At 35.6% G+C, this 25407-nt stretch overlaps 2 protein-coding genes across 3 annotated transcripts in view; one reads left to right on the forward strand and one right to left on the reverse strand.

The window, feature by feature from the left end:
- Positions 1–25407, forward strand: part of LOC120347382 (sushi, von Willebrand factor type A, EGF and pentraxin domain-containing protein 1-like) — a 136397-nt gene that overhangs the window by 48948 nt on the left and 62042 nt on the right. For both annotated transcript variants that reach the window (XM_039417309.2, XM_078117588.1), the window contains exons 29-36: positions 18351–18410; positions 19089–19163; positions 19593–19680; positions 20694–20833; positions 21994–22195; positions 23141–23295; positions 23891–24104; positions 24762–25003. In XM_039417309.2, the coding sequence (XP_039273243.2) occupies positions 18351–18410; positions 19089–19163; positions 19593–19680; positions 20694–20833; positions 21994–22195; positions 23141–23295; positions 23891–24104; positions 24762–25003 (1176 nt within the window). The remainder of the gene's footprint in view (positions 1–18350; positions 18411–19088; positions 19164–19592; positions 19681–20693; positions 20834–21993; positions 22196–23140; positions 23296–23890; positions 24105–24761; positions 25004–25407) is intronic.
- Positions 531–13527, reverse strand: LOC144429519 (uncharacterized). Its single transcript, XM_078117589.1, has 9 exons — positions 13094–13527; positions 12517–12730; positions 11793–12000; positions 10760–10886; positions 8893–9077; positions 7742–8317; positions 5037–5216; positions 4167–4211; positions 531–3727 (listed from the first exon to the last, which is right to left on the reverse strand). The coding sequence occupies exons 1-9, from the start codon at positions 13286–13288 to the stop codon at positions 1000–1002; spliced, it is 4458 nt and encodes a 1485-aa protein (XP_077973715.1). The 5' UTR covers positions 13289–13527; the 3' UTR covers positions 531–999.

Here is a 25407-nt window from a genome sequence, read left to right on the forward strand (position 1 = left end):
CCTAAAATTCACAGGCGCTATTTTTTGCTTAATTATAGTTTCAGATAATGGAAACAGTTCATTTATCAATATTATGCTCTTTTTTGTTAATCTCTTTCATTTTGTATTTTTCGATACATCGTTTTATCGAACATGCGCATCACGCACACGATAACTGACAAAACGAACGTAAACGATTTACCACGTCTAGGATGAGCAAAAAACGTCCCGTCCCGCATTTTGTGCAGTCCTCCACTCTTGGAGAAATTTGGAGAATTACATACAGAATTTAGATTTATTATCGAAATGATTCAGAATTTATAAATTACGAATTGTTAAAATATGTTCCCATTTCATTGCCGCTTTAACGATGTCAGCCAACATTAAACACGACCTTATCATAGCAAATAGGAACTGTGACGCCAAAGCAAATTTCCTGCAGTCGGAGAAAAAAATTAAGATCTTTTCCTTATGCGATCCTTGCAAAACAAAACTTTGCCCACCTCTGACCTACTTAACAACTCGCAATTTCATAAGTTTCTTATGCTGAAAACATTTCTTTTATTAACTCGCGAGTAAACCAAAGTAGGAAGATTAAAATTGACGAAAATAGTGAAATATTCTTTATATAGTTATGAAATGCACAAAGCAAAATGTTGACATGAAAAATGTATTGTAAATATTTATATACAAGTATATTAGAATGTATTGAAAAACAAAAACCGTAGCCAAAGTTTTCAGATAAGCAATGATTATTTGTAGTATATATGTTTAGGTTTTTTGAATTACTTCAAAATATGTCACGTTGTAATCTGTTAACTGAGAATATGAGTGCTTTTCTCATATTTGGAAGCTCTAACTGAGTATGAACCGAAAAATATATTTCTAAAATCTGAATTCGAAGAATTAATAATTATTTCACAACGCGGCGCTGAAAAGAGTATATATGCGTCAATTCGATAAATAACAGCAATAATAGCTAAATGAAAGTACTGTCCGCATCAAAGACCAAACTAGCATTTACAAAGTCCCCAAATCAAAAACTTCCTCGTCTGTGACTTCATCTGGAGACGATTCTACTGGTTCAAAATACCCTACGACTTTTGATGATCGTTTTAGCTTTTCATTTGTGGAGAGTCGTGGTCTATGTTCAATATGATCTAGCATGATTATATTGCTTGGTTTCTGTTTGGCTTTTTGTGTAATACCAATCGAGTCGCAGTTTATTTGGTTCTGTGTCGTCATGTGTACTACTGGGTTTTTATTGTGGTCTAATTTTATAAGGCAAGATGTCTTTTGTGTGGGTGATTTCATCGATTCCGCCTCTCGTTGGTTGTTAGGCATCGGTGTTTTGTAAGTAGAAATAGCATTTTCATCTGCCTTGAAGTTACTTGCGTCTTTGCGAAAAGCTTTCTGTTGACTCGTAGTGGTGCTAGTTTTGTCTGTAGATTTTTTCTTTCCCTTGTCCTTAATCTGATGCTTTGTGTAATGATGATTTCTATTGGGTACATTTTGTGGAAACGGAATAAGTTTCTTAGCATTTTTAGATGCCTCCATATCGATGGAATGATATAATCTGTGACGTTTGCCTGCAGTTTTTGATACAGCGTTTGTTTGACCATTGAATGACGTTTCTTCTTGATTGTTGGTTTTCTCAATGTCATTGTCAAAGTCAATGAAATGGTAATGTCGTTCGTTTTTCTTATTAGCAGTGATATTTAGCAATTTATTTGTCTCTTTGTCTTCAGTATATTGCTGAAAAACTTGGGGAGGAGACCCAGTTTCTTGCCTGCTTGAATGTAAGAAGACGTCGTTCAGTGGAGTATCTTTTACTCTATGACCAGAATACATGTATTGGATATGCTGATACCTATGGTCATTCCCAAGAACGTTTTCATCGATGCCTTCCATGCTTTCATTGTCATTCACTTTGACCGTTTCATATCCCGAGTCTGGTTGTTGAAATTTCTCATTACTGGCAAACACTTCAGGCAAAGAGTCAGGTGTGGATTCGCCGGCCATTGTATAAACGAAAGCATCGTTTTTAACATCTGGTGTTTTGGATAGTACAGTGGCCAACGAGCCAGACGACGAATTTCTACTCTTCTTAACGACTTGGTGCCGGAGATGAGCGTGAGAATCATCGTCGTCTGTGGAAATTTCTGAAAGCGGAACAGTCAGATGCTCGAGGCCACCAGGGGCGGTATGGTGTACTTGCTCTTTTGCCGCTTTTGCGTCTTCTTCTTGGTTTCGCAAAGAATCTAAGATATATTGATCTGAACCGTAAGCGCCAAGTGGATAAGTTCGCCTTGATTCCACTATCGGGTAAAAAATTTCAAAATCTTCTTCTCCACCGATAGACCCCATGTCGTCCTCAGTGGTAATTGAATCACACACGCTACTCATGTCGACAAAAAGCGAGTCGGAGCTGTTTTTGCGCTGTAAAATACAATTATCCTTTTTCTTTGTATCGTCGGATGTTGTGTCATAATTCGTCGCAGAATCTTCACTTTTTGTTTCAATTTTACAAGATTTTTCACTTGCACTTTCGCCACTCGTACAGAATTCAAGTTTGTCGTACCCGTTCAGTTTTTCAGGCTTTGGTCGAGTCAATTCATTTTCCTTCATGTCCTGTATTAGTTCATTGTATAATTTGTCTAATTTTTCTTTGGATCCAGCTGTAATTAAAGGTGAATCAACATTCAATGCCGGATAGGCACTCTCAACTTTGACCTCCGTGGAATTATTTCCGTTACGGATAAATAGTTCTTTGACACATTCGCCGTTGCCAGATTCATCATGTGGTTGTTTATTGTATCCTGCATTGTTGCTTTTATTGTCAGGGGTAGCACTATGAAGTTGAACCAGTCTATCGCAAATTCTTTTTGTGAACTCACTCACATCCGGGCTAATCGTTGATTCTGTTAATAATTTTTCTGTAACAGTGGAACAGTCTACTTTTTGTTGAGCAATATGCTTTCTATACAATATATTCTCTACAAATTCTGATGTTTCAATTGGAAAACCGGGATCGATTTCACAGTAAGCATTATGAGACCAATTAATTCCAGATTTAGAAGTAATGTTTTTCTGTTGATTTTTCAATTGCTGACAACGGTTTTTTGAAACTGAGGTTCTTCTGGGTACTGGAGGCAACGCTCGCGGACGTTCGTTCACTTCTCGAATCGATGTTGAGATTATTGCACTTTCGGGCCTAACAAGACTCCTGCGTTTCTGCCTACGTAGCCTCCTTGCCTCCATCTTTTCTCTTCTACTTTGTAAGGTAGACTGCGACTCATTCAAGGCAGAATTAGATCTTTGTATAGTGTTGTTGCTATTTTTGAAACTGGCAAGTAGATTTTGATGTCCTCCATACCGCCGGACAGGTTGTTGACCCTGCGTTCCTGCTCTGCTGCTGTGCAACGAACTTCTTGATCGCTGTGAATGTTGAAGTTTTGAGTTGGAACCTCGTGTTGTACTGGATTTTGAGAATCCATCTTGTTTGTATGTGATATCACTTTGCAGAGTAGTTAGTGCTGTGTCAAATGAGTTGTTATTTGAGATAGACTGGCTGTGCAAAGATATAAAACTCGACCGATTGCTGCCAAGGCCGTATACGCCTCCGTTAGTCCATCTCACTTCCTCACTGGTTGTTGGTCGCGATCTTGCGTTGAAACTGGGTGCCTTGGGCAGCGGTCGCCTTGCCACGTGATGGTTGTCATACAAGAGAGGATATGTCGTTACTGACCTGTTGAAAAATGAAATATTATAAACATATTTAGAAATTGTAAGTCAGGTATACATACTCAAACCGAGGTAGCGGATCACAACTCCATAAAACGCTACAGACAGAGCTTGTATATAAAACGTTTCGTACTATAATGTTTTTTGAATTGTAAGTGAATTTATTTTGAACGGTTTTGTTGAGCATTATAGAAAAATGAGATCATACTCCTCATTAGTAAACGCAAGTGTCTCGATGACGTAGGAATTTAGCTGGCAAATTTTGGCTAGGTTTCAGAAATCTGGAATTCCGGACTCTGGGTTTAACCCCCTTATTTGGTAAATTTGAATTACAACTTCGACTTTGATACAAAAAAGGCCGAGCTTGGTTCATTTCCGCCATAACTCGTGGTAGAATTTTTAATCTTTATTTTTTTTGAATTTCAAAATTAATTTCTCCTTACCGCAGAGATGAATTCTTCTTTGATCCTCCTGTTTTCAGGCAGCATCTGTGTTTCAAAGAAATTATGAGAATTACATAAACGTGGGCGTTATTATATAGTTTTATTATAGACAGTATCTTTAGCGTAATACAGTGATGACAATTGAATATTAACGACTGTTGTCCATTTTGCCTTCCGTTTGACGTACACAGCTAAGTTCGATGGGAGAAATGCTAAAATTTGGGTACTCATGTAGTATATGCACCAAGATGGCGGGCACCGGAATGTAGTACGTGTACCAGATTAGGGTTAGGTCGTAATTTCAGGTACAAACACTATGGTGACACATTTGGCTAGTCCCCGAACTGGTAATACAACTATATTAAGAAAAATTAGAATAAAACTATGACCTAAACATAGCCTATTACACATACTACGTTTCGGTGTCCGCCATCTTGTTGCATATACTACATAAAGAACCAAAATTTTGTAATTCAACCCACTAATAACCCATGTAAATTTTCCATAAAGTATTTCTAGTGCAGACGACCAAAAGCGGCCAAAAAAGTTCCTTTTGTATGACATGTGATGTCAAAATACACGTAAATACTGGAGTTACTTTCATTCATTATGCAGGTTAGAACTTTCTTACTGCTCAAATTAAAAAACAGGGCGGTTTACAAACTTTCTAGGTCACATTTGGCACAAGGATACGCAAATAATAAATATTATTTTCTCACTAGCCAGTAGCATCGAGATTCGTGGGAAAGCACGTCAACTTTATGAATGAATTTAAGATAAAACGCCTTGGATCTGGCAATTGATGATTAGATTTTTTTAATGTTAGCTCAATAAAAAGTATCAAATAAATATTTGTTATAAAAAGCTTACCCCGAATTCTTATCCCTGTTTTTGAAGTGTTTCACTGAGATCAGTACAGCGACTGCAAATACTGCGAGAAACGAAAGCGCAATGACAATTGCAAGTAATATAGTTTGGCCTTCTTTTGATTCCTTTTTCTTCGATATTTTTGTGTCGGTCAAGTTGTGATTGGAGACGTCTCCATCATTTCTAAATATATCAAATCAATGAATACGCTGGAATATTCGGCAAATTTAGGCTTTTAATTTTTGGCTAATATATATACATATGGCTTTCATAATATCTTAACGTTAAATTGAATGGCTTTTACTATATCTTAACGTTACTGAATGAGTTTATGCGTCTGTCAAGTTGTGATTGAATCGTTCCCCATCATTGACTTGATGGTGGATTAAGCCGTAACCAACCATCGATTGCGGCGAGGAGTCCAGTAATTCTCTCGCACATAACTATCCCCGCACGGGATTCAAACCTGCGAACCCATGCGTGGTAATCGGAGGTGAGGTGGAATTCGTATTCCCAACAAATAGCACGATGCACAGCCGAGCCGTATCAATAAGTACGTTGATTAAAAAGAATTTCATTTGTTTTAATTGACCTATTCCAGGGTTAATTGTAAATAGTTAAAGATATTAAAGAAATCGACTGCGCATTTCAAATGCTATCTCTTTCATTATCAATATGAAAGAAGCATTGTGCTCTGAATTTAGGAGCTACCTTTCAGGTTTGGTAGAAATTTCAAGTGTGTGTACCAGGTTAGGGTTAGGTTATAAGTTTATTCCAATTTTCTTTATTTTAGATTTGTTACGAGTTCGGGGACTGTGTTAGCCAAGTGAATATACCACAGGTTTCCGTCCCTTTACACAAATTGAACAAAATTAGTTCCCTCCATTTCGGTACCCACACTTCTGGAGCGCCGTTATATTTAAATATGTTGTAAAAATAAGGGCTCGCTAGCTAGATTTAATAAAATGTGCTAGAATACAAACAACCATATGCCTATCATAACAAAACGTTAGTGGCATATCGCGACTTTACATCCGCCACACGCAAGATAAACTTCCCTTCTTACAATCAAATAGGTCAACACCCTACTTTAGTATCCCTGCTTACGTAAAATGAAATGTTTATTGCTACTCCCACTGGTTTACACCAAGTTTTACCGACAGGTAGCGTGTGGATCGCAAGGTGTTATCAGGTGTATTTGGCATTTTAGACCTGAAATACGTACTTTTCGCGTGTGTATTAGTTTGCAGCACGCGCCTATTTTGATAACAATCTGTTAATAACAATTTGGCATATAAAAATGTCAACAAAACGTCTGTTTTGTGGAATTTGGCTTCCCAAAAATGGTTCATCTACTGCATATAACTTGAATACTATAAAGTTTGCGTCAACCTATATTTATTACCACATATGTATATAACGAATGGGTGGTGTATTTGAACTGAGTAATTTATTATTTATAAAAAATGATTTAATGTAGCGTACACCTATATATAATACCATTTACCGTATTTGCTCGTTTTGTAGCCCGGCCCATATTTTTTTTAACCAATTCCACTAACCGGGCCCTTATTCAAACTGGCCCTTATCCAAGCACGGGCGCTTGTTATTTTTAAAGTAAAATGATACACAAAAATATATAAATAAACGTATATATATATACCGTATTTTCCGGCGAATAAGACGATTTTCTAGACCTAAATTTTTGGCCTGATTTAGGGGGGGTCGTCTTATTGGGCGAATATGGTAATATTAATTTTTTTCGATGTCAGTTTATTCTGCAATTAGGACCATGAAATATCTTGTGAGCGATAATATGCCCTCCCCGACAGTTTAGTTTGATGAATAGGCGTTCTCGCTTGGTAAATCTGGAATATAAACGCTTTTTAATTATTGTATTTGAAGTTTCCACATTTGCGTGTGCATCACGAGCAGAGTATAAGTCGCCAAGATGGCGACAAAGATCAATGAAAAGAGAGTGCATTAGCGCGTAACTGAAAAATACAACAACAGAATCGGTTAAAAATAATAGTGCGCTTTTTTGCTTAACTGTCGAACGGAGACGCAGGGTTGCGATTTTCTTACTCGTCTTATTGGACGAATACACGGAAAAACCCCTTTTTTTGGTGCCAAAAACAGGCCTCGTCTTATTGGCCGGGTAGTCTTATTCGCCGGAAAATACGGTATATATAAATAAGATCGATCGTTACAATAATTAATATATTGTCATTTTCAGTTCTCAAGTATGATTTAAACGAGAATAACGAAAATTTTGACTTTTTCTACGCACCGCAGGTACAAATCCGCACAAGGAGGAAAGTTTTGCGACGCCCTATCAATATTGAAACGACGCACTTGGGCGTCGGGACGCTCAGTTTGAGAACCTCGGTGTTACGTAATCAATGCTATCTGTTATGTAATTGGACGCCCAAGGTGTGAGTGTTATCTACCGGCGCTTAAAACTCAACAGCGTTGTGACAAATGCGCTTCTTATTTCATATTGTTCTCTACCACTGAAAAATCAGCTTTTACATCGGGCGGGTATTCAAGCACCGGACCTTCTTTATTTTTATGTTCTGTTGAAACGGGCGGCTATTCAAACGGGCCCTTAATCAAGATCGGGCGGTAAAACGAGCATATACGGTATGTGTCGTAAAGTTGAGAAAGGGTGGTGCAATTGCATCGATTTGTCATAAAAAATGTCTCACCTGTATGGTGATTCCCCATGGGCAGTCGGATAATAATCTTTTGAAGTCACGGCAGCCAAAGTCAGTTGAGGAACGACGTTTCTTACAACTGATCTGACGCCAGTCGTCCATGCGTTTCCATGGTTACTATAGTGGTAGGAAGTTGTTGGCTCAATATCCCCGGTTTGAAACACCGGGATTAGGCTCCCAGTAGGCGGCATTTTACTTAAAGTTTTTTCTTTTGAGTCAATTTCTCTTCCTAGCGTCACAAGGTCATTTTGAGGTCGTCCAAGCGACGTTTTATGGTTTCCACTTTTGCTTGCGTCGACTGGATTTATTGGAATTGTTTTTTTGTGCCATTTATTCTCTGTATCTTTTCTATTTACTTGTACAATAATGCTTTCTGTTGTCGTCATTTGAGCAGAGATTTCTTTCAATGTTTTCTCGACACTTTTCAAATCTTCAATGCTCAAATCATCCAAATTAACGTTTTTAATTCTGTCTGGTTCAGCACAATGTATATCTCCAAGCCATATTTCTTCATTATGTAAATAATATCTCAGTGATTGTATCGTCAGTTTGAGAACACAGTTGCATCTATGAAAGAATTTGTGAGTCAGTAACAAATAAAAATCATCTAAATTTTTCCAGAGAACGAAACAAAATGGTCTACTTTTAAACAATTCATAACATGAAACTTTCTTACAATAGGTTCAAAAACTAATAAACTATAATCAATTGTAGAATTCATCGGTTCGCGCGTTTGAACCCGTTCTCGGAATATCGTGATGATCAGCGAACCCGTTCTTGTTTTTTTTAATAAACCTTGACTGACAGCAACAAATAAGCAACGTACACCGCAGATGATTACTAACGTTATATTAGGCCTTTTTCTTTTTAATTTGTGAGTGAGTTCTCGACTTTACTTTTAGCAAATATTCCTGCATAATACATAGGGTGCCAATAAAGTCTTAAAATTTTAAAAAGTGTATTTGTTGATATCATAAATCGTTTTGGATGTCACATATGTATTAAATGGAGTGAAAATACTTAAACAATCACTGATTAAAAACAACAAACGTGGTTAAGATATATTGAGACCTGACTTCCTAACAAAAGTGTAAAGAGACTTCATGGAACCTTGTATATCAAAGATACAATCGTTCATATACCTCCATTTATTCTCTCCTAGAATCAAATTTCTGAGATGTTTCAATCCTTGAAACGATGAAATTTTGATTTCTCTCAATAGATTGTATTGTATATCTAGCAATCGTAAATCCCGCAAGTTTGAAAGAACCCCTTCTTCCGCTACTGGTCTCTGCATTGCTTCCGAAATTGAGTAATTTCCCATGACCTGTAAAGGAATGCATATTAACATGGTATCGAGTGTGTTCTATAGAATAATCATACTTTGTAGATATGGAAATGCACTTGGCCACGTCTGTGAATTACAAAACTGAATAGAAATGATTCATCCAATAATATAACTATTGAGGAAAGTTTTGAAGTTGAATTTGACATTACTACTAGTTTTCTGGCAATTATAGCGGGAAACGTATCCAATGCGGGTAGAAAATCAAATTTATGTCTCCGATGGGCATTGTTGAAAAATTTTCAGGTTATTTACTTGTAACTAATAAAATAATTCAGATATTTTACTGTTGAATTTATTGTAAACCTAAAATTACCACAAAATGAAGTGATATAAAAAAAATCATAGATTCTAATTATTTATCATAAGCATTATATGCAAACATGATGAGAGTTTACCAAAAATAAGTCGAAAATATAATTTGAAATAATCTTAAAAAATTTGCAAAAGTATAAAATGTTCTACCTGAGGATTAAATTGGGCAATTTCGCAACAAAATTGAGTTAACTTTTCCGAATATAAATTTTGCATATATTGATAATATTTACTCAAATGCTTGCATAACTATTTCAGTTGGGGTTACGCGATACAAACTCCCTACGTGTTTGAGGCAAACTTGCTTTAGCAAGAACATAGATGACTATTCGGTACTTCCGTAGTATGTGAAACTAGATGGCGGACATCGGAACGTAGTATGTGTACCAGGTTAAGGTTAGACCATAATTCCAGGTACAAATACTGCGGAAGTCACTTGGCTAGTCCCCAAACTCGGAATAGAACTAAAATAAGGAAAATTGGAATAAAATTATGGCTTAACCTTAACCTGGTACACACACTACGTTCCGGTGTCCGCCATCTTGTTCCACATACTACGGGAGTATCGACTATTCTATGTGTTACAAGAGTCTTGACTCGCACTAACACAAAGGTTACATTACAGAAACATATGTCATCAATTTTCAGAAGGTTCATTTATTCCTGGAGAGGCGTATTCGGCGCAAATTATCATACCTTTTTATTCGTCAATTGGACTAATTTTATCTCTTGCAATTCAACAAAAAGGGAATCGGTTAATTGAGTTTTTGTAAAGAAAAAAATCACCCCCATGTACAATTAATTAAAAAATTGGTACAATATCTTATCCGTAATTCTAAAACCCTGGGTTATTGGTTGGGCAAAGGGTACTCCCGAACTATGTGAAACAACATGGCGGACACCGGAACGTAGTGTGTGTACCAGGTTAGGGTTAGGCCATAAATTCAGGTACAAATACTACGGGAGGCAATCACGAACTCGTAATAGAACTAAAACAAGGAAAATTGGAATAAAATTATGGCCTAGCCCTAACCTGGTACACATACTACGTCCCGGTCCCGCCATCTTGATTCACATACTTCGGGAGTACCGGGCAAAGGGGTAACCCCTCCGCCCATTTTCCCATTTTTTGAAAATAATTTTGTACCACAACCAGAATTTGAATAATAAAAACTGTCCTAGTATCTCAGAATACAGGTTCTTACCAAACGCGGATGCCTTCAATTTTATTATTCATTTCCTGATGCCAAGGTATTTTTAGTCCCCCATTCGATGCACCGATTATTACTTATATTATTCGTCTCAAAATTATTTCACGAAAGAATACTTACGTTAAATTATTTCCTTACCTTTGTATCACAAGTAATGTCCGGTTCAGGTAAATGTTCATCCATATTCTGTATTTTGTTTCTGTCTAAACGTAATTCTTGCAGTGATTTCAATCCTTTGAATGTGTTGATGGTCACTCGTCGTATTCTGAAATTAGAAATTCATCAAGTTAGACATCACGGGTTCAGATTCCGTTTACGCGGATAATATGAACTTCTTCCCGTTTGAGTTGCAATAGATGAAAAAAATATGTCAAGTTTTGGTAGCTACAATCTTTTGATTTTTCCGGAACCGATACCATTTTTGTCACAATTTCTTACTTCGAACATTTCATTTTAGGGGGAAATCACATTAAAACGTCGCTGTGTTGATCAGTCATATTCCATAATTGCCGCTTATTCAAAAATCTTTTGGCATATTGTTACATAACTGAATCACTGAACATCACTGAATTTACTAGTGTTATGATTAGCTGAGGTAACTAGCAAAGTTGAATAATGTGCTTGGCTAGTCTAAATTGTTATCTAGCTTCTATTGTTTTGGTCGGGAATATGTGCTAACAAAATAGGCATAGAAAACTAAAAATCGAATGAGAATCTATTAACCTAGATTGGTTATGCCGGATAACTAAATATTAATGTAATGGCCAATAAATATGATTCCTGCCGAGTGTTTTTTTGCAACAAGCCTAAACAGTATTACAAAAAATGCTGCCTTCATGTCAGAAAATTTAGTAATTACCCTCCTGTATCTCAAATTTGGTAAAATTCGGTAATCAATCAATCTGCTGTTTTTTGTAAACATGAATTTGAAAAGAAAGCTGACCAATTCAAACAAACAATCTAGAACGGCATTTTCTCCTTAATAAATGACAAATATTGATCAAAATGTTGGCACTATTGTGGCCCGCGAACAATACAACACTTTAGTGTGGCCCGCGAAGCCGGCAACCTTGGACCACCCTGGTCTACGTTGTCATAGAGTCCATGGGATTGCTTGTTTGAACTTGACTCGAAGACATAAAAAGCTTACAATATAAACATTTTTACTGACCTGTTTCTGCTCAAATTCAATGTTATTAGAGATGGTAAAGCACGAAACAATTCATCGGGAATAATTGATATCTTGTTCCCGTCTAATGACAAAGTTTTAAGATTCGATAAAGAAGTGAATATATCGATCGGTAACGCTCGGATTTTGTTGTACGAGAGTTTCAGATCTCGAAGTGAAGTAAGATTCCTGAATGATTGCGGTGATAGGCCTGAATGCAAAGAGTAGTGAATTCATTTTCAAAATATATATATATTTTTTTATAACTCTACGGTAACCCTCTCGTTTTCATTTCCAGACGAGAAGTGTAAAGAGACACGCATTCTTAGGGGATGATTTTTTGCGTTGGGGGTATAAGCTGCATGGTGTTCATTTGCCAATCGGCTGAACAACTGCTTTTCTTGAATTTTATTCGAAAAAAAGCATTGAGGTGTTAAAATTTAAGTATATCACCCTCAATCATCAAAGTTAAACCATCAAAAGTCCACTTGTCCCACACATGTCACCATTTCCCCGCAATTTTATTTACCACACTTACACCACTGTTCTAAATTTGGGTAGGAATATATTGTGGAGTGAATGGTAGAAAAGAGAATATAAAGTGGGATTCATGCCTGTTAGAGTATTTATATGAAGTAAGGCGAGATTCATTCAGGTGTGGGACAACAACAAGAAAAATCAGTCTTTGAGCACCGTTTCGTTAAAAATTCGTTTTTATTAAACTCACTTGCTATTCTATTTCCAGTAAGAATTAAAGTTTGCAAGTCTGTTAGTCCACGGAATACATTTCCTTGTATACATGTTAGATTGTTGTAAGACAGATCAATGTAGGTTAGAGCCGGTGTAAGCTGGAAATTGTCTTCCGATAGACTTTGTATGACGTTGTGTGATAAATTCAAACTCAACAGAGAGTCACCGCCTTGTAAAACTTGTGCTGGGAGCTGAAAAAGTTGAATTAAAAAAAAATTCAAATTCAAAACGTAATAACCAGCGTAAATGCCAGCATTCACATTTTGGTAGAGGAGTGTTTTAATCATCGCCCAAGTATAAATTCTTCATACGAAAAAATGCGGGCCATTTGCTTTGGCAGTTTGAACTTATGCGTTGGTAGTTATTTATTCAATGATACTCCCACTCACAGTTTTTATATCCATTGCAGTTTAAAACTAACTTTTGACGTCTTGTCTGTGACGTTTTAGTGGGAATAGAATATTTGGAACAATAGTGAAAAAGCATATACAGATTTTGTTTTTCAATTTGTATAATCTGTTTTACTATTCTATGAATTCTCTTCCAATAATTACCTCTGAGATAAAATTATCATCAGCAATTTGCTCCGATACTCTCGATGGAATATTTCTTGGAATCTCTGTCAGTTTTTTTCCGCTGCATTGAACTATTCTTTGCTGACACGTGCATTTCTTGGGACAGAATTCACACTTGCAAAATAGTATTCCAGATAGAAAAATTACAAAATATGTACCGTTTTTAGGTAACATTCTGAAACTTAATTGAAAAAAATATATTAGAAAATCTGATTCACGCACAATCAAGAGAATCGTAGAAGGTCAGTGATTCCCATCCATTTTTCAAGCAATCTGAATTGTTTGAAAAAAACAAATTTGTGAAATTTTATGACCCAAGAATATGCGTAAATATTAAACGATTGTAGTACAGCATTAAAATAAATTTCTATTACAAAACAAATTTTCTGCATACCATTTATGTTCTACTTTTATTATTTTTGTAGAAAATAAGCGAATATAGAAAATACGTGCACTGAAAACTTTGGTGCCCTCTCATGTGTAATTTAATTATAAAAACCGATAAACCACATAAGTGTATTATCCATTGAAAATAATCACAACCAACAGTTAATAAAACAACTTTTACGAACATTTTTAGGTTTTTTACCGGTCATATATAGCCGATATATATATCGGCCGTTTACTGCCGATATTATATATCGGCAAACACGCAATATTGGGCCGATATATCGGTTGAGCTCTAATCCTTAGGGAGTGTGACAATAAAGATTCATGCCTCCAGTCTCAACGTGAGTCGAAATGCCAAAGGATACAAGTCACAACTGTAGTTTGAAATTTTACCGGTACCTAGTAGTCTACCTCAGAGTGGTTCAAGGTTGCTAAGTTGAAGGGCCGTAAAAACTTTTCGTGTCCAATAATTAAGTTTCAGTGTTTATTTTTTAATAAAGAAGGTTAATATGATGTTTGAAGACAAAAAATAGGCGAACATTCCGAAGTTTGAGTCGTCGGGTGAACTCGTATTAATAAACACCGATAAACTATATAAAATTCTGCTCTAAAATGTCTGTGGTGCCCCGCTTTGCATGGTGCCCTAAGCACGTGCTTATATTGTTTAATGGTTAATCCGGCGATGGTCGCGACCCATACGCTCATGGGAAACACTGGTTTAGACAATAGTAAGCGCATTCCAATGACTGCAGGTACATTCATGTTTATTAATGCTTTTCTATCTGTCATTTTAAGTGGTAATGGCCTTTGATTGTAACAAAAACGGTATTCAAACAAATATCAATTTGTATTTCCAATTTCATATGAACGACCACCACAATCATGCTGTTTTTAACGTGTCCTGGAATTTCGCCGTAGGAAATCTCGCCGCAGGAAATTTTTTCACATAGGAAAAATCGCAAGAGCATTTTGCTGTAAAACAAGTGTTTATGAAATAACAGTTTATAGGGTTAGGGTTAGGTTGTGCGAATCTTTTTTATATAAGGCGATTTTTCATACGGTTTTTTTCCCATGTGGCGAAATTTCATACGGCGAGATTTCTTACAGCGAAATTTCTTGCGGCGAATTTTCCTAGAACCATTTTTAATGTAAATTGCCTGCGTAAATCTCTCTATCAAATCGTAGTTTATTTATCACTGTTTGTTTCTCGTCGTTTCTTAAACTATTTGCATAGTATGAGATATTTAATAATGACTTTTCTGTTTTGCTGTTGTTTTCTGACGATTAGTTGACTTCATCAAAATTCTCCCCAAGGACCAAGATTTCTTCAATAAAAACTATTTTCCATAGCGTATTTCTCGAAGCCTATTTATGAAGAACACCTGATGCTATCACTTGAAACTGAAATTGAAACCACTAATCTGCAAAATAATTGGTTTATTTGTTTTGGGGTGCGTCGAGTTATGCCTTGTGAGTTAAAGGTAAACTTTTTACTGGATTTAAAATTTCTTCTGTTCGTTTTACGGCACCGCCTATATATTACATCAAAACTAAAACCGCGGATTGCTTACTTTCAAAACGCAAGTCTCTCTGCAAACGACGCTTTTATTTCACAACCTTACTACAGTCATAGCTTATCATTTACATTCTACTCTGTTACGAACATTTTGATTCATTCCAGACTTCAGAGAGAATGCGATCGCAATCAGAAAAAAGTCGCGAAAACCAATCAGCAAGGCTATCGTACCCAATGACGTAAATAGTGATAGGTTTTGTCAAGCAAGGTTTATACTTGAAACTTACTTCAGTGTCGATCTGAATTAACCATCATGCTCGATCATGGATTACAATTGGAAAGTAATGCATTTAGGATACGAAGATGTATGTTCACGTAAGGAACGCTATGTTCGAACAATCTTTCATTCATTTTCGGGCGCTCTAGAAGTGTGTGTACTAATATGGGGGTAACTAATTCTGCTCGCCTACTTTACAACAAGTTGTGTAAAGGGAACGGAAGCCTATGGACAGGGGGTATATTCACTTGGCTAACACAGGCAGTCCCTGAACTCGACGTAATAGAACTAAAATAAGAAAAATCCGAATAAAATTATGGCACAACCCTAACTTGGTACACATCCTATACGGGAGTACCCATTTTTGTATTATAATTATTATTATTCTAAAATAAACTCAAACACGATTCCCTTTAAAAAAAGAAACTAGGACTTCGATAATTTAAAATTCGTTTAAAGCACATCCCATTACGTTTTTCTGGCACTTTGCAGGACCTCAAATAATTAATTTTCCAAGCATGAGTTTTCGGGTTGGCGTTGGGTTGTGATTTTATAATATTATCCTTCATAATCTCACTTCTGTCGTTGCCCTCTATCTCAGTTTTGACCAAGTTTTATTTATTTATGATTGAATAGGTATTTGTGATTAAAGAAATAAATGAAATAAAAAAAAACATGAATATTGTGCAACGTGACTTTAGTATTGGCATGTTGCATCAATACGCCATCATAAAAAAAAGTGAAATACTTAATTTGAATATTTTGTAGTTATTTTCCTTTTTAAAGCAAAATAAATCTCAGTATTTGTTTACAAAGCATTCTATCAGTGAGCATATATACTTGAATATTCTAGTCAGTCTATCATCTATATATTAACAGTTCAAAAATCTGATAAGTGCTTGATATTTGTTGCTGAACTCATTTTCTAACGGTGAATTAACTAAAAACCTTGTACTTTATAGACATACTGTCTTACGTGGTTCTGTAATCGACGTATATTCTATAAAATCAAATTAACTACAGAACTTTAAATACAAACAAATCAAATAGAAAATATCAATTATATCGAAATTTGGACAAAAGTCAAACCGAGTCGTGCACGTAGGATTAGTTGTTTACGGAAATATAATCGCCTTGAATTTCGTAATTTTGTATATTTAAAGATATGATGAAACCGGCAATCAGGCAAGGTCGAGCACTGGCCATATATAAAAACTTTATATATGTACGGTCCTTACTAGGCTGGAAATATTCCATTTAAGTTGATTCCGGTTGTCAAGAGAAAATATATTTCCGGGTGCAACCAATCAAAGTGCTTTTAAAAAGTCACAAAAAAATTACGTGAGATGAGTGGTATATTGCAATCAGAAAGGCCATTGTCGTTGAAATATGAATGTGAGTTATGAAATAGGTGATCTTAGAAGGTCAAGATCTGTATAAATAACGTAAGAAAATAGCTTAATTTGTAAAGTTTTCTTGAGTTCGGGTAGTCTGACCGATGTATTATGTATATTGCTTTTCTGTACCGAGGGTTTCAATACAACGGACTGATGTCAAAATTTAGAAAAACATTTATTCCAAAATATTACTAAAGTACAAAGGTGCCTTTTAAGTCGAATTCAATCACTGTTTGAAGCAATATTCACCAAAGTATATCAATAAGAAGTTACAGAAGTTTAGGGATCAAAAATATATTTCGCTAATTTTTCGAGGCAGCTTTTTAGAGATTCGCCCTATTTAGTTAAAGGCCTTGCCAACATTTTATATTGTTATGTTTTTGTATAATTTTGAACTGAGTTTATACTTGATTACAACTCATTCCAGACATGCTCATAATCACAGTTCTTTTTACATGCTTTCTTTGAATTTTATTCACCTCGCATAAAAAAAATATCGGACTGCTAAAGTGGTTATGGACGCCATTTTACACTGATCAATATTACCGCAAATACATATTATGTTTGTTGAATCATTTTTTAAGATAAATCTCATATGCTAGACTCTAAATTGTTCTATATTTTTTAAACATTTGATCGCATGATATTTTATCTTGTTAAAGTTGGACCATATATGTAACAATGTTTTCAAAAGGTAATAGACAATGGATTTTTATTTTTTTTATTAATTACATATATGTATATAAAATTTTTTGGCTCGCTAACATAGAGGGAGCTATTTTGCGCGTCAACCTTAGCGGGTTGACAATGTTACGTAGCGACTAGATGTCAATCAAATAATTATTATCTTAATTATCTCTAAGATATTCTTTACCAAGCATGTGCACTTTTATTACACTTGGCAACAGATTGTTCCCTAATTCTAGTCGGTATCCTTTGAATTGGTCATTTGTTACTAAATATAGCTCACTCAGAAGGCTCAGCGTCGCCAGTGGACTTTGACAAAAATAGCTCGATTAAGACATACTGTTGTGTTACAGTAAGTAAGTAAAAATGTTTCGGTTCGATGAAAAATGTTCCACATATTTAAAAAAAAAAATTGCACTGATGTATCCATGTGAGTAATAATATTCTTCCCCTTAATTTCTGTTAATTATAAAGTCTTCTATAAATCAGTATTAATTCTAAACATGAATAAATATTCTAGGTGATTCAAGAGTCTTGCTGCACACTGACCAAGGTCAGACGAAACGTTACAGAAATATGTTTGTGTTTGCGTATAGCAAGACTCCGAATCCCTCAGAATGGTATTTTTAATCTTGCTATAGCATCCTTATATTAAATATATGCATACGGACCCACCGGAACAAAAACATAAAGAAGAATATGTACGGTAGTTAGTTGCCCTGAAATCCAATCAATATCGCATGGATTTTTTCACTATATTTCCGAATATATACCCTTCGTATGAATTTGTCGCCACTATATATATATTTTTTAAATCGGGCTTTTCTTGAAATTTTATATTCAATGAGCAATACCTGCCGTCGTTTTATTTCTAATTATTGTAACAATCAATGAAACCCGGCTTGAACTGGAAATATGAACCAGACTGTCTCTCATGATCGTAACAATTATCTGCTACCTTTTTTGCAGAAGGAGAAATGGACGACGAAGCGTTACTTGAAGCTCTTTACTACAATGAATGCTTTGCAAGTAAGTAGTAGAAAAAGTTCTTCTATACTATTGTAGGCGAGATGGCTGTCAGAAAGCCCTGGTCTGACTACGTTGGCGCCGCATGTTAAAGATACCGGTTTCCGCCTACTGTCCCAATATATTGATTTCGTTTCCTCCAAATGTAGAAGCTACTCACGTACGTATAAGTTGCTTGTTCATAGCCTTGTATGAGGGTACGAAAATTTCTCGTACGATTATTATAATTGAAAAGTTTAAAAACCGATATCGCTCTCATTATTTGTAGAATTTTAGACTAAAACTGTTAAGTATCGTGATTTTGATCAACTTTTGTATGAATTACGAATTTGTCGCCACTATATTTTTTTTTAAATCAGACATTTTTTGAAACGTTATCTTTGATGAGCAATACCTAACAGCGTCTTATTTCTGATTATTGAAAATTGCTTTACTTTGTCATTCCAGTATATCTTTCCCCGGAACTTATTATGCCGTTTGTCTGAAGTATCTTGAAATATTGGTCTACGCCCCATCATTGCACATTCCATGAGATTTCTCGCGTCTTGGTAAATAAATTAAATTGTAAAACTATAACTGTTCTCGAAAAATATCTTTAATGAGCTATTGTAGTCGGTGTTTTATTTGTGATTATTGTAACAATTACTATACCGTGTCTCACCGACATATCTGATTCCCCAGAACCATGCAAGAACAGCGCATCATGCTCTGGGCACGGAACTACATTCACATGTACTTGCCAACCGGGATATTCAGGTAAGACTGAGTTGTCGATCAAGGAAATCGAATGATAAGTGTCTTATTTTTTTGATTCAACCGATTCATATAGCGTACATAGGCGTTTGAAATCGACGTAAAATAAAAAAAAAAACGATTACATTTCAATCAGAGTCATTGGTTTGTTTTAAGACATTTATCCGAGTCGACGCTCGGCTATAGCGGTACTTTTAGATGCACGGCATTCGCTTGTCAAATGTTCCATAAGTTAAACGGCTTGCACGTTCAATCCTATCTAATATTATTTTGGTAGTGTATGCCATGAATAAATTCATTTGTTTATTAATAACTCTTGTTGATACCGACGGTTTGGAACTTATGAATAATAATTTGAATATATTCTGAATGTTTTGTATTTTTCAACTATGTTTCTATTTTCGCTAAGAATATTCATATTGTAATTTTCAGGTGATGTTTGCGAGATTGATATTGATGAATGTTCTTTACACATATGTGCAGAAGGTTCCACATGCATCGACGAAATTAACGGATTCAGGTACAAATCATGGACGAATGTTCATATTGTTGATTCGATTCAATTTCAGTGAATACATTACATCGCATATATGAGGCGTCCGTGAAGTCTCAATTTTTTTTTAATTGCAAGGAGTATAATTGATACCGTATATTGGTTTGGCCCTCACAGATGTAATACATGATGTAAAAAATACTTAAACAATTACTGATAAAAAACAACAAACTAGGTTAAGATATATTGAGAACTGACTTCATAACCAAATTGAAATTGTAAAATAACTTTATGGACACTCAGTATATCTAAACTGTAACAAGTATGATTTTATGCTCTTTCGACAGCATTCCCCATAAGCTTAATTTTAAAAATTATTTGTTTATGCCACTTTACATCTTCACGCGCGGGATGAAATTCAATTTTAAATGACTAAAGTTTATTGAAAATTAAGCCTTGCATTGTAATTTAACATGAATCAAGCAGGCTAAATTCTCCAAATTTAAAGCAAATAAATTGAAATTATATTAATATATTATAAAAGTGTAATTTTTGATACCTATCACAATAAAGTCGATTTTTAACTTTTTCGATATCGCTTATTAAACATGAGCTGAGCCAAAATACAGGCAGTGAGTCAAAATTGTAGTTATTGGACACGAAGTGGACATAACGATCGTTACAAAATTTTGTTGTTATTGTTATTGTTATTTGTCTCCGTCTCGATTTTTTAAAAATCGCTCTTCTCTTCGAATACTGGACCAATTGCTTTGAAATTTTCAGTGGTTAAAGATAAAATTTTTCTCCAGAAGGCTATCACTTTTTTTTTGCTATGACGTCATCAAAATTATTGCCATTGGCGCCACGTGTCCATATATTTGAGCATAGCTCTCTTGTTAATTAATTGATGTACTATCGAATACAAAAAATAGTTTTTGTTTACCTGTATACACTCAGTTTTAGTGCTTTGTCTAGTAATGAAACAGATCTTAAAATGATTTATAGTTGAAGTATCTAACTCAATGCTTTCTTACTATTAGTTGTGAATGTGCGCCGGGATACGAAGGAGAATACTGCCGCATTGAAACAGACGAATGTCAAAGTTCACCCTGCAACAATGGAGCTACTTGCGTCGATCTTCTGAATGAATTCAGTTGTGAATGCAATTCTGGTTTCATCGGTAAGTTGTTGGACATTTAGAATTAGCTTTAGAATTAGCAACATAACTGAAACCATAATTTTTCGATTTTACTCCGAACAAGGCTTCGTGCAAAGACCGCTGGTACACGGGTCTTTACTATTCTTGGAGAATGTAATCTTTTCCGTTTAGCTTACGCAACTCATAACACCCTTCTGTGGTGGTGGGCATGGGATCTGAACTCGAGATCTTTAACATACGATATAAATAAATAAGACCCAACGCATTAATCGCTAGAGCAGTGGTTCTTAAACTTTTGAGTCGCGCCTCACCTCAAAAGTACCCAGATACCAATAAGCTAGAAATACCAGATAGTAAGGCGAAAGTATGTTTTATTCAAAAAACACGTTGAAAATGTGTGGATGGAACGTAAATAATGAAATAAATGAAAAATTTTAAAATGCAAATATCCAAAATAGGGCGGGCAAGATCAAATCTAACTGTATCTAAATGTTTTCATTTTTAATTAGTTTTCACGCCCCCTCAAAAAATTGTGTACCCCTTTTGTCCCCCCCCCCCCCGTTTGAGAACCCCTGCGCAAGAGGTTAGTTAGATTAGACCATCGTCGGCCTATACCTTCCGTATGTGATCCTGTTATGTCTTATCATTTGAGTTGCCAGTTTACTATACTTTGTATTTAAATAGATTTTTATTACAAACAAATCTCATACCGATATTCTGTATCTGTTTTCATTACTATCTTCATAGCCTCGTTTTCTTCTATCTTTCCCATCTCAAAATTATTTCATAAATAAATTGTTCTGTCAATAATAAATCCATTTTATAAAATGTGAAAATAACATAATCTTTTCCACAAAATAGGAAGTATATTTGTGTGCTCTCGTTAGATGTACACAAGACATAACATATGTACAATAGTCAGGCATGTCTTTGTTCCAGACATACTTGTAATTAATTCAGTTTCTATTCAATTTAAATTTTTGGCGCTCTAGAAGTGTATGTACCAATATGGAAGTAACTAATTTTGTTCGCCTACTTTGCATCAAGTTGTGTAAAGGGTCTAACAAAACCTAGGGACAGGGGAACGATTCACTTTGCTAACACAGACAGTCCCCGAACTCGTAATATAACTAAAATGAGGGCAATCGGAATAAAATTAATAAAATTTATTACTATAACAGGCGATCTATGTGAGGTGGACATCGACGAATGTGCATCGAACCCCTGTCATCACAACGGCACATGCGTAGATAGGGTTGCCAGTTTTCATTGCAACTGCTCCGAAGGATTTGAAGGAGTAATGTGTCAAACTAATATCGATGATTGTGCATCCGATCCATGTCTAAACGGAGCCACCTGTGTTGATGGGATAAATGATTTTGAGTAAGTTACAATGTGATTTGATTCTGGTTATAACACATTTGTACTTTTTGGCGCTCCAGAAGTGTGTGTACCAATATGTCGGTAACTAATTTTGTTCGCCTACTTTCCATCAAGTTGTCTAAAGGGACGGAAGCCCGTGGGCAGGGGGATGTTCAATTGGCTAACACAGACAGTTTCCGAACTCGTAATAGGATTAAAATAAGGAAAAACGAAATAAAATTATGGCCTAACCCTAACCTAGTACATACTACGGGAGTACTTTCGAAGTATGCTTTAATATATGCTATCAGTGGCTTTTCTAGAGTATTGTTTTTAATAAAAATGTGATACGCCTCTTAAAAACCTCGAGGTTTTCTGCGGGAGAATGATAAATTCAATAATGAAGCAATCCATGTGGTTATTTAAACATTTGTCAAATCGCAATCACCTATTTTTAAGATGCAAATTTTATATCGGAAGTTCGAGAATGTTCAATGAATGTCAGCCACGTTCTATTTATTTGAATATTTCAGCAGCGTCAATAAAGTTTGTGAAATATCTTTTAATCATTGCGGCATAGTATAATAATCCGCTCAACTCCTAAGTTTTTAGGCCAAACATTCTGCCAGGTGTCCTTGAATTGTTTGGAAGACAAGAGAGCTATGCTCAAATATATGGACACGTCGCGCTCATATGCGTTTGTGGATCCGCCACATGGTGGCAAATTTTGATGACGTCATGGCACAAAAAAAAGAATTCCACACAGCTCACTGGAATATTTAAAATTCTAGCGAAGGTCAAAGCCTTTGGCCCAGTAATCAAAGAAAAAAGCTTTTTTTTTCTGTGTTAAAGAACAAGAACAACAACAACATAATGACAGAGCGATCCGTGAATTGTTCATTTATCTACTTATTGATCAAAGTAAATTATAAAACAGCGATATAAATATATTTTTCTATATTGCAGATGTGTTTGCAAACCAGGCTATGCCGGTGATTACTGCGGTGAAAATATAAACGAATGTTCCAGCAATCCATGCGTGAATGGAGAATGCCTCGATCTCATCAATTCTTACAAATGTCTTTGTCCCCCGACTTACATTGGACAACATTGTGAAGAAGGTGCGCTGTTCAAGTTTTTTTCTATCACTACATTACTTTCCTCCGAAATTTATATTTTACAAATTTACAATTTCGAAACATCCTGTTAGTACAAGAAGTTTTAATCTTACACAACGAGGATGGTAAAAATGTTACTAATTATCACACATTTGTCTGTCCATGGCGTTTGGGAAAGATCAACTGGTTAACTTCTTGATTCAACAGCATGTTATGTTGCTCAAAATCAGTAAGTTAACCAGTTAACTGTTCCATATGCATGGCCTTTGATGGCGGAGGACACCGTAAACACACAACATTAACCCCTGCCCTACGAATTCGAACCTGAAAAAGACCCACTGGGTAAATAACGTAACTCCAAACTTCCAAACAGAATGTCACTCGTTTTCAGATTTGTTGCACACGAGGAAGTATTGATTTTTGCTTCGCTGAGTTTCTTTACTTCTGAGTACTACTGACTTTGGCCTGGAAAAATCGTCATATAAAATAATTAATCCGTCAAGTGATATTATGCTTAGATGAGTTACGGTCATATGTAATGTAAGTTTTATGTTCACCATGAAGCTTTTATCAAATTATATTTATAATGCATTTGCAGTTGGCGATCCATATTTCGATTTATACTTTGGAAAACCTAACACCTACCATCATGTAAAACTTGATTACGCTCTTGGGAACATGACTGAAGTTACTGTATCATTTTATCTTCGATCAAACGATACCGAAACATACGGAACCCCGTTTTCCTACGCCGTCGGAGATGGAATAGAAGCGGACACTCTGACATTGACAGATTTAACGGCATTGACTTTGTGAGTAGCTCCGATTTTTCAACTGTCTTGAAAATTGAATTAAGTATCACAAACGCACAAATTCACTTCTTTTTTGATTTTTTGTATGAGAAGTTTCAGACTTTCGCCCCACACAATGTTGTGTATAAGCAGTTACTGACTACGTTACGATCTACTAATTCGGGAATGACAGGAATCTCTCCTGTACGACATTGCCCACCCAAATGTTTACACCTTGGATGAGTTGACGGCATGGACTTTCGTCACAATTTTTTTTTACCGTGCGACGCCAACGTAGTTGGCCCACTAATCAAACTGCTAGGTTATTGTGCCATTCGTGTAATTTTCACTTATTTCGTCAGATTTTTAGTTTTTACAAAACCATGATTGCCCATATATCACATTACCCCCACAACGAGTATTCCATTCATTTGGTATAGTCACTTACTGTCTCTATAAAAAAAAAAAAAAAGATTCCAGCTTTCATATTCTTCCATAAAAATATCTTCTTGTCTAGAGATCCTTGCATGGAGTGGATGGGAAGTTATGCGTGATAATTTGCCCTATTTTACCTTCTCTTTTCACCTGAAAGACCCCCATCTTTTTTTGGGCAGAAGTATCATATGGAAACCATAAAAATCTGTTTAATTGAGCCAGCATCTCTGTTCATCTTCACAGATATGTAAATGGGGAATTTGCTGTCAGTGACTCGAGACCAATCAACGATGGTCGCTGGTATTTGGTCACCATTGTGTGGACAAGCGAAGGTGGAAATTGGTACATTTACCTAGATGGTTTGTTGGAAGACAGTGGGGAAGGCCTGGCAACTGGCCAAACCATACCTGGAGGTGGTGTTCTAGTGATTGGACAGGAGCAAGACTCGCTTGGTGGAGGCTTCTCTGCTTCTCAAGAATTTTTAGGTATTTTAGTGTGAATACGTGAATACCAAGCTATAATTAATAAAATAAGGAAACCGTTAGACCATAAAATAACCTTGGTCAAGCTATAAATCTGAATGGTGCAATATACAGATATATAGTTATTTCGTGATTCTAAATTTAGTATTCATTCATAAAAATTTCGTCAATTGAAAAAAAAAAGTATTTCATTTAATCAAACGTTATTGTTTCTTTTCATGGAGTAGTAAACAAAACCGTTATGTTGGCAGTAGCGAACGTCAGTAACCGCTCAACTTAAATATTGATTTACGAAAGAAGAAAGTTTTCATACAAATCTATCGTTATCATTGAGTGATAAAATGTGGTTCCTTTTGGTTTGCCACATTTTGTTTAAGTTGTTCACTTTTGTCCCTTAGTTAGAGTAT

The sequence above is a fragment of the Styela clava genome, chromosome 11 (assembly GCF_964204865.1).
Source record: "Styela clava chromosome 11, kaStyClav1.hap1.2, whole genome shotgun sequence".
NCBI classification, from domain to species: Eukaryota; Metazoa; Chordata; class Ascidiacea; order Stolidobranchia; family Styelidae; genus Styela; species Styela clava.